This window comes from Enoplosus armatus, chromosome 21 (genome assembly GCF_043641665.1).
Source record: "Enoplosus armatus isolate fEnoArm2 chromosome 21, fEnoArm2.hap1, whole genome shotgun sequence".
In the NCBI taxonomy this organism is placed as follows: Eukaryota; Metazoa; Chordata; class Actinopteri; order Centrarchiformes; family Enoplosidae; genus Enoplosus; species Enoplosus armatus.
The window spans coordinates 108,330-123,962 of record NC_092200.1 but is presented as its reverse complement, the minus strand read 5'-3'; the positions used below and the strand labels follow the sequence as shown (position 1 = coordinate 123,962).

Sequence of the window (15,633 nt, the reverse complement as noted above, 5' to 3'; positions counted from 1 at the left end):
TTCACCTGTTTTGATGCAAATGAAATTGACAACAGGTGCACTGGAGAAGCAACAGCAAGACAACACCCAAAAAGGGAATGGTTTTGCAGGTGGTGGCCACAGACAATTGCTCTATGCTTATCCTTCCTGACTGATTCCTCTCCAGTTTAGCGTTTTGCTAGTGTCCTTGTCAGTACTGGTAGCATGAGGCGGTACCTGCAGCCCATTCAGGTTGCACGGGTAGTCCAGCTCCTCCAGGATGGCACATCCATACGTGTTGTTGCAAGACGGTTTGCTGTGTCTCCCAGCACAGTCTCAAGAGCACGGAGGAGATACCAGGAGACGGGCCGTTACACGAGGAGAGCTGGACAGGGTTGTAGAAGGGCATCAACCCAGCAGCAGGACCGGTATCTGCACCTTTGTGCGAGGAGGAACAGGAGGAGCACTGCCAGAGCCCTACAAAATGACCTCCAGCGGGCTACTGGTGTGCATGTTTTTGACCAAACTGTCAGAAACAGACTCCATGAGGGTGGCATGAGGGCCCGACGTCCTCTAGTGGGACCTGTGCTCACAGCCCAGCACCGTGCAGCTCAATTGGCATTCGCCAGAGAACACCAGAATTGGCAGGTCCGCCATTGGCGCCCCATTCTCTTCACAGATGAGGTTCACACTGAGCACATGTGACAGACGTGAAAGAGTCTGGAGACGCCGTGGTGAACGTTATGCTGCCTGCAACATCATGCAGCATGACCGGTTTGGCGGTGAGTCAGTGATGGTGTGGGGAGGCATATCCTTGGAGGGTCGCACATCCCTCCACATGCTAGCCAACTGTACCATGACTGCTGTTAGGTACCGGGAGGAAATCCTCAGAGCCATTGTCAGACCTTACACTGGTGCAGTGGGCCCTGGCTTCCTCCTGGTGCAGGACAATGCCCGGCCTCATGTGGCCAGAGTGTGTAGTTGGATCAGCCTGTGATTTCAATGTTTTACTTTAAACATTTAATTTTCTTTTTGAGTAGTGTATTTAGCCAGATAGATTAGCCTTTTTCCAGCCACCAGACATCTGTTCTTTGATTTATCTTAATCAGTTTTTCATTTTCAACTGTTTGGATTTGATTCAAAAGTTAAAATATTTTCCTGAATTTAAAGGTTCTTCCAGTTTTTTTAAATTTGTTTTAATGTCTAATTTGCAATTTAATGCCAAATTTGAGGTTTTACAAAAATGTCTGTTTTTAATCTCATATTTTGGGGATTAATCCCAATTGTCTGAAATCAAACACACATTTTACAAAAATCTGAGGGTATAGTCTCGAATCTGCAGGTTTAATCAACATGTTTTTCAACCTTTTCAGGGTTTTACCAAATATTTTATCTTTATCTCAAATTTTGTCATAACCAAGAAGTTTTCAATTTAGTGCCGACTTTTCAGGTTTTGTTTTTTCAAAGGGTTAACTCCAAAATTATTTTCAGTTTCAGGTAAGAAAAACATTTTAAATGAATCCATAAATTTACAGGGTTTGATTAAGTTAATATACATTTTTGGGTTTTACAAAAATATGTGTTTAATCTCAAATTTGGGGGATTCATTCTAAATTTGTTGATTTTGCAAAGAATTTTGGATTAAACAAAATTTTGGATTGGAGAAATTGTGTGTTTCAAATTTTGCGATTAAAAGTTTTTAGTTTAACCCAGAATTTCCATGTTTTACGATACATCTTTCAGTTCTTCTAAAATGTTCTCAAATTTCATCGTTACCAGAAAGTGTTGAGTTTTTATTATATTATTGTATTATTATTAAGTACATTTAATCCTGACAAAAAATGTAAGGTTATGATCTCAAATTTCCCAGTTTAATCAAATGATTTAGGTTTTCATGAAAAACATCTTATCTTAATCTAAAATCTTTATCTGTGACAAAGAAGTCAGGTGTAACAAACATTTTGCTCTTTAAATCTGGAATCTGTGGTTCTGATTTGAGGAGCACTGAGCACCTTTACTTTGAAACAATAATTCATGTACCCATGGCTCCGCCCACTCACCTGGTTGTCCCAGTGATGAAGATGATGGTGAGGACGAACCAGAACATGTAGCTGAAGATGATCACCTTCATCATGTCGAGGTAAGACCTGCACACACAGAGGTCAGAGGTCAGACAGACAGACAGACAGACAAGCAGACAGACAGGTAGACAGTGGGCGAAGTTTACCTGCACATCATGAAGTCAGGGACCGTGTTGAAACGGAGTCGATTGATTGGATCAGAGACCTGTCCATCATCTCCGTCCAGCTCACAGTTGTCTCCTGCGAGGATCTGAACCGATGACTGAAGCTCCTCCTCAAACACCTGAAGCTGCAGAGAGGCCCCCAGGAGGAGCAAGAAATCATCTGAAAGATCAGGAAACACACAGCTGGACTGTAAGAAATATAAACAGCAAACGTGTGTTTGTCATTTTCAGGTTTAATCTCCAATTTTCAAATTAATTCTGAATTTGGGTTTTTTCCAAAATATTTTGGATCAAATCCCAAATGTTCTGGTTTACAGAACTTTTTTATAAAACCAGAAACATGGATTTCCAGATTTTGTGATTTAATCAATTTTGTGATTCTGAGACTCCTCCTGAAAATGTTTTGTACAGTTCTGTGAAATAAAAACAGTTCCAGCTGCAGTGATGAATTATTAGTTAATACTGTAAGAAAGTAAAATGTTTAGTTAAATATATCAGATCAGAATCAGAATCAGAAATACTTTATTGATCCCCGGGGGGAAATTGTACAGTTCCGGTGCTCCCATTCAAGAGTAAAAAGTAGCATAATTTAGAACTAAAAGTATGTACAAAATATAAAAATAAGAAATAGAAAATAAAAAATATACACATTTACAGTATTTAAGTGAACAATGAAGTAAAAAAAATACATATACAATAACAATGTATATGTATGTGTATACATATATATATGTATGTATGTATTGCACTGAAGTGTATGACTATATATGTATTGCACTTAAACATTTAAGAATAAATAGTGAGGTAGTATATGAACAGGTGAAGTAGATCCAGATTTCCAGTCTCTTTCTTCTGAGTGTCAGTGACACTCAGAGGGAGGAGTTGAACAGTTTGAGGGGTTAGGGTTATTTTGAGAACATCAGAATATATGCGATGTTCTCAAAATATCTCTTCATGTGGCTGTTTGAAAAACTGTCTGCATTTTACTTATGATCTCTTAAACAACGATGATGATCTTACAGAGGAGGAAGAGGGGGTTGGGTGGTGTCAAGTGATCAGGGAGGAAGAGCCACTTCACCACATTGGAGTCCATGTTGGAGGACGGAGGTCTCCAGGGATAATCTGAAAATATAAAAGAGTTGCTTCTGTTAACAATAGTTTCAGGTTTTTCATCAATTTATGTTTTATGAACAATATTAAGGTTTTTCCTGAATGTTCAGATTTCACAAAGGTTTTGTGTTTTACGAAATATATTCTGGTCTCTGAATGATCGGCTTTAATCACAGTTTTCTGGTTTAATCCCAAAGACGGAAATCAGTGTCATCGCTGTGTACAGACAGGTCTAGGATGTATTTAGTCTAGCTTACCACAAAGTCTTGAAGCTGGGGGAAAATGTTAGCCTAGCTCCATTAGAAAAGAAAATCCAACTTCCAACATCTCCTTTAATCTTTTCAGTATAAAAGCCTTTATGAATTTGCTAACATGGTTTCTAAACTTCACGTGAGTTTGTACCTTTACAGGAAGCAGGAGGGAATCCGATACACAGCAGGTACTGGAAACACAAAAGCCCTGACAGGAAGTAGCAGTATTTGGGCCACACTGAGGCAATACGTTTCCTGCTGCGCTGAGATAAGATGATGATGAGGCCCAAGGCCTGGCCTACAGCAAACAGATCCATCCGTTGACCAATCACGTTCACGGCCAACAGGAAGCAGGTCTGAGAAGGTGGAGATTGGGAATGTTTTTAATCAGTAAGAGGTTAGCTTGTTGCTGTGCTAATGTGTGTGCGCCTCACCTCCAGTCCAAACTTGTAGAAGAAGTAGTTGAGGAAGTACTTAACGCAGCTCAGCACGCTGTCGTCCAGGTGACGCCTGGTGATGTCATGAAACAGCGTTCTGGTGGGGGGCGGGACTTTATTACGGCGGAGACGGTAGAGCTCCTGGTGTCTATATATGGTCACCTCGAAGGCTAACAGTGCTAACATCATCAGGTTATACTGTAGAGACAGGTTAGCATGATGCTAAGTTATCAGAGCTAACATCATCAGGTTATACTGTAGAGACAGGTTAGCATGATGCTCGGTTATCGGAGCCAACATCATCAAGTTATACTGTAGAGACGGGTTAGCTTGATGCTAAGTTATCAGAGCTAACATCATCAGGATATACGGTAGAGACACATTAGCTTGATGCTAACTTATCCGAGCTAACAGTGCTACAGCACAGCATGATAAAGAGATTGGCTGAGATATCACTCCTCACCCTCAGGTAGTCGAGCAGTTTTCCGTCCGCCTTACGAAGCCCCACCCACTGGGCGGGGTCAACTGGACCAGAGTATAAAACAGAGCGAGACAGGTCGGTGCTGGAGTTGCCTGGCTACAGAGAGACAGACAGGTATGTTATTGTTACCACACAGCAGTTGGAGGAGTATCTGTGCGGTTGTTTCAGATCAGAGGTTTCCAAACTGTGAGGCGCCTCCCCAGGGGAAACACTTAGTGTCCTCCTTGTTCTCCGAGTCATAACTCACATCAAATCTGAACACACAGACATGATGAGCATATTGATCTCATTCAGTGTGACTTACACTTCCGAGGATATCATTAATCTCTGATGTCCATCCAGAATAAACCTCCACAAATCCACTTAGAAATCAAAGAAAAAAGATGCTCTTTATAAATGCAGAACTTGCCTGAGAGTCATCATGTTTTTAAGTTTCCTTCAGTCTCACAGTGATCCAGTGATAGATGTCTGTACATCCATGAGTACACTGCAAACAGGAGCTGCTAACAGCTGATTCAGCTGCATTTAATGTAGACAATGGTGGGAGGTGTGTCTCAATTGTTTCTGAGGGGGGGCCCAGAGTGTCAGTCTTTGAATACCACTGTCTCTTGGAGACAGACAGACAGACAGGTATAACAGTGGAGGAGTATCTGATTGGCTGGTTTAGACAGATGGCGAGACAGACAAACTTGTGATATTGTTGCTATGCTTACCATGGTGCAGTTGGAGGAGTATCGGCTTGGCTGGACAACGTTGAGTTGGTACAGCATCTTACAGACAGTCACCACACAGATCCAAACTGTACAGACTCCTGACAGCAGGGGGCGCCATGCCCTGCAGGGCAGAGCCACGCCCACATATAGCACAAACAGCAGGTTAAATACACACACCTGCAGAGAGCGAGACAGACAAGCAGACACGTCAGACAGAAAAACAGACAAACTGACTATCAAGGAGACAGTCTATCAGAGACCAGACTCTGACCTCCTTCACAGAGACCCAGATGATGTAGGAGGAGACGATTTTGACAATGTGTAGTTCCAGGAGCCACCAGAGGAGGTTTTGCAGGCGCTGCAGGGACAGGAGGAGGCGCAGGAACAAAACAGAGAGACGATCCACCACCAACCTCCAGGAGACCAGCACTGAGGAGGAGAGACCAGGAATCTGCTTCTTGTTTGAGATTAAACTATTCTGTCACAGGTGTGATCGTGATGATGCAGTGTGTTTACCTGTTATGTGGTCAGACAGGATTTCCCTGTCAAACATGGAGGGGTACTCCTCCTCCTCCTCCTCTTCCTCCTCCTTTATCCACTTCTCTTCTGTCTCCTGCTCTCTCTCCCTCTGTCCTCCTGTGTTCTCCTCCTCCAGGAGGAGCTGAGGAGCTCCACCCACCGACAGGTCGAACAGGCTGCCGTCAGTGTGGACCAACCTGCAGCAGGACAATCAAATGTCCTTCAGGTAAGGATGGCTGAGCCACAGTCAGCTCTAGTTATAGTCTGAGGACTAGCTGCAAAGTTTTGACGACTATTTACAGAGGCCCAAGGACTAGCAGAGGTCTGGGGACGTGTTGCAGAGTGTGTGTGTTACCTGGTGATGGTGCTGTTGTGTGTGTCCACCACAGTCTTCAGGTCAGTCAGCTGCAAGAACGGCTCGTGGAAGTAATGCAAGTGTACGATACACATCTGCAGAGCAACACTTAGAGTCAACTTTTACTAAACATCATAACATTGAACATGCTGGACTGAACTGTCTGATGTTCTGTAGGAACGTGTCTGAGTGAGTACCAATAGGAATGCAGCAGGGACGAAGATCTTAGTGAAGAGAACAGGAACTGAGAACTTCTCCAAACCAACATCTTCCAACCTGGAAGACAAGGACACAATAGAGATATTAGAGACATTTGAGACAGTGTGTATCTGTGTGTACCTGAGTGTACCTGAGTGTACCTGTGAGTGCTGAGTCCAGTGTAGTAGCTCCAGGTGTTGGGGGATGAGGGGAACTGGAAGGTGTACACCAGGATGAGAACAAGCATGGAGTAAACCACCACGGCTACCCAGAAACCCCTGAGCAAGGCACGCCAACGCTCATAGTTCAACTACAGAGAGACAAACAGGTAGAGCCCGACAGACAGGAAGAGGGACAGATGGACAGTCAGGTAGATGCTGTAAATCAGGTCACATCACCTTCATCAATCTCCTCTGTTGTGTTTTCTAGAACAATCTGACGCCTCGTCATTCCAAACATCCAATAAGTGATCCAAACCAGTAGCCACGCCCAACACCACAATTCTTATACAGGATTAGACGATTCAAAGTAGTATGGCAATAGAAGTAGTATAAGATTCAAAGTACATCAAGTCACAGCTGATAGAGTTTCAAAACTCTAAATTGACTTGAGACCAGGTTTACAGTCTACCATGGAAGTACCAACAGTACATGTAGTATGAGAACATAATGTACTTACAGCAGTATTACCTGGTAGAGGGTGACACAACAGAGGTACAAGCAGTAGATACAGTAGCAGTGCTTGTAGTACTTGCAGTATTACCTGGTAGAGGGCGACGCAGCAGAGGAACATGACCATGTAGATGACTTTGTAGAGGACGATTTTTCCCTCAAAACTAACAAAGAAGAACATCGTTCCACAGACATAGATCCAGTATTTAACAAACATCCTGGTAACCACAGCAACCAGAGCCTCCATCTTAACTCCTCCTCTTCCTCTCTGCAGGAGCAGCACCTCCTCGTACGACACCTCATTCTTCTTCTTCTCCTGCAGATCCTGATCTGCCCTCTGCTCCTCTGGAGTACACAAAACAACAGCCAGGTGATCAGTCAATGAGACCAGTGATCATCAGATATTAAATAGATAGGTGACCATCAGACAGACAGGTGACTGGTCAGTGAGACAGGTGTCTTACCTTCCATGTGGACGGTGATGGTAGACAGTTGTGTGTCTGTCTGTCTGTCTCTCTTCTCGGTCAGCGCCTGACGCAGCAGCAGCCAGAAGCTCAACAGACACAACAACTGCAACAACAAACAAAAACCTAGCAGTAACAACACCAGCAGTAGACAAGTAGTACATCTAAAAGTACATATAGTAGGAGTAGTTGTAGTAATAGCACTAGTAGTTGCACTACTCAGCTCTCTGCAGGGATCATCTTTTCTCGGGAACAGTAGTTGTAAGAATACTTGTAGTAGTAGCAGCAGTATAAGTGGCCGTAACAGTAGTATGAATATGAGTAGTAGTAGTAGTAGTAGTTATACCTTTGATGTGAGCTCCCTGCAGGAATCATCTTTTCTCGGGAACAGCAGTTGTAAGAATACTTGTAGTAGTAGCAGTATAAGTGGCTGTGACAGTAGTATCAGTATGAGTGGTAGTAGCAGTACTAGTAGTAGTAGTAGTAGTAGTAGTAGTACCTTTGATGCAAGCTCCCTGCAGGGATCATCTTTTCTCGGGAACAGCCCAGGAACTTCCTGAACGGAAGAGAAGCTGTAGACGTACTGCAGAATGACCAGCAGGTTGCCATAGGCAACCAGCCAGGGCGATGACATCAGCGTGTACCGGCGACGCTCTCGCATCATCCACAGGACACATGACCACAGCAGCAGGACACATGTCAGCCAGGACACGTATGTGATGGACCAGGCCATCATGGCGATCAGAGCGCAGATGTAACTCTGTTTGAGGAGGAAGCTGAACGCCATGGAGGCAACGCTGACTCCCTCCTCACTCCTCCTCACCTCATCTTCATCCTCCTCCTCTTCCTCCTCCCATCCGTCTCCTTCAAAAACACATGTCTCCAACGTGTCTGCAGTATCAAACACAGTAGAACAGAATAGAACCAGGGTCACGTGGTGCAACTACCACAGACACGTGTATTTAGCAGTTTGGAGGACGATCAGTTTGTAACAGAGACATTAGGTCAGCTTCAACACACCTGTACCTGACTGCACTGTGACATCATCACAGCAGCAGGACACATGTCCAACCAGTGCCGTAAAGGCTAGAAAAGCTACGCAGGTTCAAATAGAAACTAAAGAAACAAATGTAATCATTTTCAGGTTTCCGTTTCGCCGCCCTCAGGCCTGCCTGGACCAGCCCCTAGTTATGCTGCTATAGCCCTAGACTGCTGGGGGACTTCCCATGATGCACTGAGCTTTCCTCCTCTCCCTCTCCATCTTTACACATTCATGTCCCTCCAATGCATGTTACTAACTTTATATCTTCCTTGAGTTTCTTTGTGCTTTCTCTTCTCACAGGTTCCTGTGGATCGTGGTCCTGGTACGCCTGGCTGCTGCTGCCATGGGCCCGTCTGACTCCCATCACTACAGTTATTATTATTAGTCATAGTTCTGTCACTATTAAAGCTGTTATTACTATTATTAATCATATCTCAGTTATTATTACAGCTGTAACTACTATTATCAGTCATAATACCCTTATTATTATAATTATAGCTGCTATAATTATAATGTGTCTCTACGTCTCTCTCTCTCTCTCGTCCACCTAGAATCAGGTTTTGCTCGAGGTTTCTGCCTCTTTAAAGGAAGTTCTTTCTCTTTCTCTGTCTCCATAGTGCTTCTCATGGAGGGAACTGTTGGTCTCTGTAATAACATTATAAAGAGTCGGTCTAGACCTGCTCTATTTGTAAAGTGTCATGAGATGACGTTTGTTGTGATTTGGCGCTATATAAATAACACTGAATTGAACTGAAATAAATTCCATTGAGGACCTCTTCAGGTCATTCAGATTGAAGCTCTGTTCTGGTGGGATTCAAACCACAAACTCACCTGATTGGCTGAGAGAGTAGTGAGGCGTGGAGTTAACATCCAATCCCAAGGCTGTACTCTGGGTGGGCGGGGCAAAAGAGTCAGAGGGACTGTCATTGGCCGATGACACCACCGTCTAAAGACAGACAGGTTTAGTGACCAATACAGTCACCACTGATGTAAACTACAATATTAAAATAAATAATGCATTTAATTAAAATATATAATAATAATATTCCGAGATGACAACAGGAAATTTTGTGTTTCCATACGTCTCTGCACTCGGGACGATCATGAGCTCTCCTCCACAGCTCTCTCCGCCTCTCCGCTGTGATGTCACTGCTGACCTCATCACTCAGGTTGCTGGTGGCGGTGATGATGTCACAGCTCCCGCTGACTGCTGATTCTGCAATCTTTACACCCCGCCAGGTGATGGGGGGCGGGGTGTGAAAGATTGAAGAATCAGGAACCCGTCAAGCCAGAGGAGCTGAGGACATCATCAGGAAAACATTTGTATATCTGCTCAGTAAGTCATGACATCATACAGTGACATCACAGGTGTTGTGCACAAAAATGCAGATATCCCAATTGAATGTGTGTAATGTCACGTCACATGTTTCTTTCTATCCCTCCTTGTTTCCTTCTCTACCTCCTAGCTTCCTTTTCTGCCTCCTTGTTTCCTTCTTTTCATAACTGTTAAATCATGACATCGTGCAGTGACACCATGTGAAGTAATGAGACATCATGACTGGACATTATAACTGTTGTATGCTGACATCATGTGTGCAGAGATATCATTTTAACATGTTGTATGATGTCATTGTATGTTGTCATCTTGCTGTATGATGTCATCATGTGGTGAGTGACATCACCTGGTTCCTCCACAGACTGGCCACAGTGTTGTAGAGCAGCAGCAGCATCAGAGGACTGCTGAAGTGAAACCAGCTGAGCTCAGAGTTCACCTGCAGCCTCCAGGGGGCAGCACAGTCCACCGAAACCACTGAGACCAGACCAAACACACTGCAGAGAATCAATCAATCAATCAATCAATAAACCAATAATCATATTAGGAGGCAGTACAATCCACCGACACATTAACAGACATTTACAAGTGGAGGATCCTGCCATCTCCTGAACCAGTGGACCAGTAGAACAACAAAAGAAGAACATTAAAATAACCAATGTACCCGGTACAGCATACATCCTACTGTGTATATGTACATACAGTACATACCGCCACATACTTATATACAAACAGGACATGTCTAACAGACAAGAGGGGGTCCTACTCCATGTCGTTATAAAGGACACACTTCATTATAAGGATTTAGATTATTCTGTATGATGTTATCAGTTCATATCAGAATCACCAAACTATCGAACTACTAAACTACCAAAGACCAAATCCTGTTTTTAACACAGAAAAGAGCTGATGCGCTCGGTAGCCTAATTTAATTTTGGAATAGAAACTCAATATGTCCATCAGTTATCAGTACCACTGTGTGATTTACCCTGTTGTCATTCAGTGCAACTTCAGCAGAAACTGGCTGAGATACAATGAGAGAACCAGCAGGGAACAGCAGAATCACAATGATAACTGACCCCAGATCTGCTGTTTCCTAACATCAAACACAAACTGTTGGTTTACATGTTATGAAAAGAGTCTATGTTTACACGAACCTGTAATTATAATTCTCAAGCCTCAAACTCACCCAACCGTCTCCTCCTCTGCTGTTCACTCCTTTCTCTACATCTATTATCCTCTCCTTCTCTACCTCCTAGTTTCCTTCTTTACCTCCTCCTTTCCTTCCCTACCTCCTCCTTTCCTTCTCCCCTTCGCTACATCCTCCTTTCCTTCTCTACCTGTTGTGTTAGGTTATGGTGTGTTACCTGGCAGAGGTGTGGTTGGGAGGCCAGGCCTCCTGCAGTGAGGGCAGCTGGTAGCAATAGAGGAGCAGGAAGTGGGAGGAGGAGTAGAACAGTGACATCACAGACACACACCTGAAGAGGAGGGGTGGGACCTGGCCTGACCATGCCCACCAGGTACACAACACCTGGAAACAGAGGAGGTAGAGGAGGGAGGAGAGAGAGGGGAAGATGATACCTGGAGAGGGAGAGGAGAGGAGGAGGAGAGGGGAGGAGAAGAGAGAGATTAGCTTCTCTTCAACAAGTAGCACCTCCTCTTTCAGGTCTATCTGACCCAGACCTGGTCCAGTAGAACCAACATCCAAACAGAGGTTCAGGACACTTCATGAGGTTCAGGACATTTAATGAGGTTCAGGACACTTCATGAGGTTCAGGACACTTCATAAGGTTCAGGACATTTAATGAGGTTCAGGACACTTCATGAGGTTCAGGACACGTCATGAGGTTCAGGACACTTCACGAGGTTCAGGGCATTTAATGAGGTTCAGGATACTTCACGAGGTTCAGGACATTTAATGAGGTTCAGGATACTTCACGAGGTTCAGGACATTTAATGAGGTTCAGGACACTTCACGAGGTTCAGGACATTTAATGAGCTTAAGGACACTTCACGAGATTCAGGACATTTAATGAGCTTCAGGACACTTCACAAGGTTCAGGACTTTTTATGAGCTTCAGGTCACTTCACGAGGTTCAGGACGTTTAGTTAGGTTCAGGACATTTAATGAGGTTCAGGACATTTAATGAGGACCGAAGGGTGAGCTCCAACTATCAGGGTATCACACTGCTCAGCCTCCCTGAGAAAGCTTCTGTCTGTGGAACCTCTGTTGAACCTCAGGACCTCTTCAGGGTTGTTCCTGTCACAGATTCAATTTGTGATTTTCATGAACAGAATATGAAGCTGCAGTTGAGGTGTGGAGAGTGTCTGTACAGAGACCTCAGGATTGTATCTCTGCTCTTTGCAGATGATGTGGTTCTGTTGGTTTCATCAGACTGTCACTTCCAGTGAGCACTGGGAGAGTTTACAGCAGTGTGAAGCAGCAGGATGAGAGTCAGCTCCTCCCAGTCTGAGGTCATGGTACTCTGCTGGAAAACAGTTAATTGTTCCCTTCAGGGTGGAGTGAGTGACTGCCCCAAGTGAAGTGTATCTCAGGGTTTTGTTCACCAGTGGGGGTCAGATGGAGGTGAGATCAATAGAGTCAGCAGTGATGTGGACTCAGACTGTGTATCAAACTGTGGTGGTTCAGAGGGAGCTGATCCTGAAGGTGAAGCTCTGGATTCACCAGTGGATCTCTGTTCCAGTCCTCAGCTGTGGTCCTGGTCTCTGGGTAGTGACTTGAAAGAATGAGATGGTGGATCCAAGTAGCTGAAATTAGTTTCCTTGACAATGTGTCTTGACTCTTGACATTCAGACGTGCATGTTGCCTAGCAAGACAAGGAGGTCCAGTTTGAGTAACAGATTTGTGAATGTAAAAGCTTATCAGATGGCAAAATGCTTCACAGAGGTTTACAATACTGTGAGACAGGATTTTACTACTCTGGAAAATGATCACGGCAGAAATTACTGAATCTTTTCATCACAACGATTGTGAGGTAAACAGTAGAAATACTCACGTCACAAGGTCATCCACCAGGGATGTCCACACTTTGAATGGCCAATGCAGTGCCCTGGCCGATGACGGGTAAGGGTTAGGGTTGCAGAATAAGTTAAGACAGGTTCAACTTTTTTGCCAGACGAGCCTGTGTTGTTTTGCCATAGTCTTCTGTGTTGGCTACTCCTCTGTCTCACCACACTGGCCTGAGAGACAAGATGAGGAGCTCAGTGGAGAACCACTACTCCTTCATGTTGAAAGGAGTCAGCTGAGGTGGTTCAGCATCTGATTCGGACACCTAACCCTTCCTGTGGAGGTATTCCGGGCATGTCTAACTGGGAAGAGGAGACCTCGGGGTTGGGGTGATTATATATCATATCTGGTCTGGGAACACCTCAGGATCCTCCAGGAGGCACTGAGGACATGCTTACGTAGCCTGCTGCCACCACAACCCAAACCCAGAAAAGTAGTGCAGAATACATGGTTATCTGAAAGAATTCCACTGGATCTACCTGTTACCTGTCAGTTTTCTTACCTGTGAGTCCCAGTAGAGCTGTCAGCAGGACTTTCCCTCCAGTTGTTGTCATGTTTCCCACCATCTGCCTGGTTTTACAAACCAGTAACTCCAGTTCAACCAGAACCCTGTTTCTGCTGCCTTCCTCCTCCTCGTCTTCCCCCTGTCTGAGCACAGAGTCCTCCTCAAACATCAGGTCCTCCTGCTGCTCCTCCTCCTGCTGCTGCTGTATCTCCTGCTGAGGCTGAAAAATATTATTATTATTAATATTATTATATCTAAGTTATAAGTTTATATAAGGCTGCATTCAGACCAAATCCGGTGGTTGCGGTAATTAAATTATGTTGCGGTAATGTGTGGCGGTGTGGGAGTGACACTACATGGCCCATTTGTATGACGTCATGTTGTGAACAGGGTGTGGCCGTCTTCTGGTCTGATTGGTTGCATTTCTCCAAAAGCTGAATCCGTTTTAACTTTTCGCTGCAGCAGTGCTGCGTTTTTTTGCGAACCCCCCACATTTACCACTGCTGTAGCCTACACTCACTACCCTCATTCAAAATGAATGGAAGGACTGGCATTTTCACCACAATGCCGCGTTTGGTCTGAATGCCGCCTAAAAGTGATGTCAACCTGAAACATTTCTGTTTCATCTTCAACACAACAGTCTGAACTGAATGATGTCACATTAACAGGCTGCAGACCTTGTAACATCACTGTAATACATTTATTATCTCAATCAAAGGAAATCACACCTATAATAAACTGTCTGTGAAAGAGTCAGTTTGAAGTTGTTCTCAGATCAGTTTATAAAATGTATTTTTCCAGTCGCTGCGACTGGAGAACAAGAGGTTAAAAACACTCTAACAGCCCCAGTAATAATCTGACCAACAATCTTTACTTAAAGTTTCATGTCAGTCCATGCCAGGAATTAAACTGAACCAACTGAACATCCTGTCATTAATGGCCAGATATTATAAAACAGGAAGCTGAATTTACTCTGCAATAAAGTTCGATGATCAAACTGGTATGAAAATGTATCAGTGGATTCACTGTGAGAAAAAGAGGAGATGGTCTTTAATCAAAGCTTTAATTTAATTAAAGCAAAATAAGTTTTAAATCCGTGAGTGATGCAGCCTGAGAGAAAACACTCTTCTTCCTTCATATCACATTTTTAACTCACCACTGTTCTCTCACTTTCTCAATGCTGAGAAATGTTGTTGTACCTGAATGAAGATGTGAGGAACTTTAATGTAAAAGTCTTTAACAAATAAATTAAGACAGATATGTTCCAAACTTCATGACTGGAAAAGGTTTATTTCCACTGGTGGTGTTTCTGTTTGTCCGCTTGTGGACATCATTGTCCTCCAGCTGGACAAACTGGTTTATTAGAGTAATAGTGAAGAGGAGGATGAGGAGTGGTGTCCTGATGGTCCGTCACTGCTGCTGTCTGCTGGTCTGGTTTCATGTTAACAAACAGACTCCAACAGGACGAGCAATAAACTGATTGGACCTGAAACCTAATCATTATACCATGAGTGTGTGTCACTGTGTGTGTGTGTGTGTGTGTGTGTGTGTGTGTGTGTGTGTGTGTGTGAGAGAGTATGTGTGTGTGTGTGTGTCTTGATGCAGTCACTTAACGAGGTTACACTTAATAAATAGCTTACTGAGTTACACACTAATAGACAGGAAACCTTGTTAAGAAACAAGAGGAGACGACTTAACAAGGTTACACCTGCTTCATTAGTGTGTGTGTGTGTGTGTGTGTGTGTTACCTGTGTGTGCGTGTCGGCGTTCAGTCTCACAATCAGCCTCCAGGTCAGCAAACCAACGACCAGCACGGCAACATCTGGAAATACCTGTCTCACTGCCGAGCCCGCATCACTTCCTGTCAGACTGACGCAGACAGACAGACAGTTTGTGTTCATGATTAGTCACACTGATTCTTTAGTAATTTAATAGAAGTTATTTTTTCTTTACTGTTTTTAGAGAATGATGAATCTTTCAGCATCAGAGTGAAACATTTATTACAAATATATCAAATATTATAAATATAAAAACAATGATGACAAAAAAATTATGAAATAAATTATTAATAATAAATAAATGACAATTAATATCATAACAAATCCAAATATCCAAAAACATTTCAATAAAATACCTAAAATAAAAAATTAAAATAAATTCATAAAGTAAAAAGGAACAATAATAAAATAAGAACTAAATAAATAAATGGAATAAAAAATGTTTTCAACATTCTTCTTACATTCAGAACAAAGAAACAAACTTCTTTTCTCAGAACCTCAGATTCAGGTTCAGACTCTCTGCAGGATTTCTGATCATAAAGGTT

At 43.4% G+C, this 15,633-nt stretch overlaps 1 protein-coding gene across 1 annotated transcript in view; it reads right to left on the bottom strand.

Moving 5' to 3' along the window:
* LOC139304583 (piezo-type mechanosensitive ion channel component 2-like) overlaps positions 1-15,633 on the bottom strand; it is a 54,262-nt gene that overhangs the window by 28,745 nt on the left and 9,884 nt on the right. Inside the window, exons 5-25 of the mRNA XM_070928518.1 lie at positions 15,059-15,179; positions 13,308-13,512; positions 11,145-11,358; positions 10,127-10,274; positions 9,527-9,667; positions 9,276-9,390; positions 7,902-8,293; positions 7,403-7,508; positions 6,985-7,283; positions 6,429-6,577; positions 6,267-6,345; positions 6,070-6,164; positions 5,712-5,911; positions 5,467-5,624; positions 5,196-5,372; positions 4,465-4,578; positions 3,999-4,199; positions 3,716-3,920; positions 3,224-3,325; positions 2,186-2,363; positions 2,019-2,105 (exon numbers count right to left, since the gene is read on the bottom strand). Coding sequence (XP_070784619.1) covers positions 2,019-2,105; positions 2,186-2,363; positions 3,224-3,325; positions 3,716-3,920; positions 3,999-4,199; positions 4,465-4,578; positions 5,196-5,372; positions 5,467-5,624; positions 5,712-5,911; positions 6,070-6,164; positions 6,267-6,345; positions 6,429-6,577; positions 6,985-7,283; positions 7,403-7,508; positions 7,902-8,293; positions 9,276-9,390; positions 9,527-9,667; positions 10,127-10,274; positions 11,145-11,358; positions 13,308-13,512; positions 15,059-15,179 — 3,486 coding nt within the window. The remainder of the gene's footprint in view (positions 1-2,018; positions 2,106-2,185; positions 2,364-3,223; positions 3,326-3,715; positions 3,921-3,998; positions 4,200-4,464; positions 4,579-5,195; positions 5,373-5,466; positions 5,625-5,711; positions 5,912-6,069; positions 6,165-6,266; positions 6,346-6,428; positions 6,578-6,984; positions 7,284-7,402; positions 7,509-7,901; positions 8,294-9,275; positions 9,391-9,526; positions 9,668-10,126; positions 10,275-11,144; positions 11,359-13,307; positions 13,513-15,058; positions 15,180-15,633) is intronic.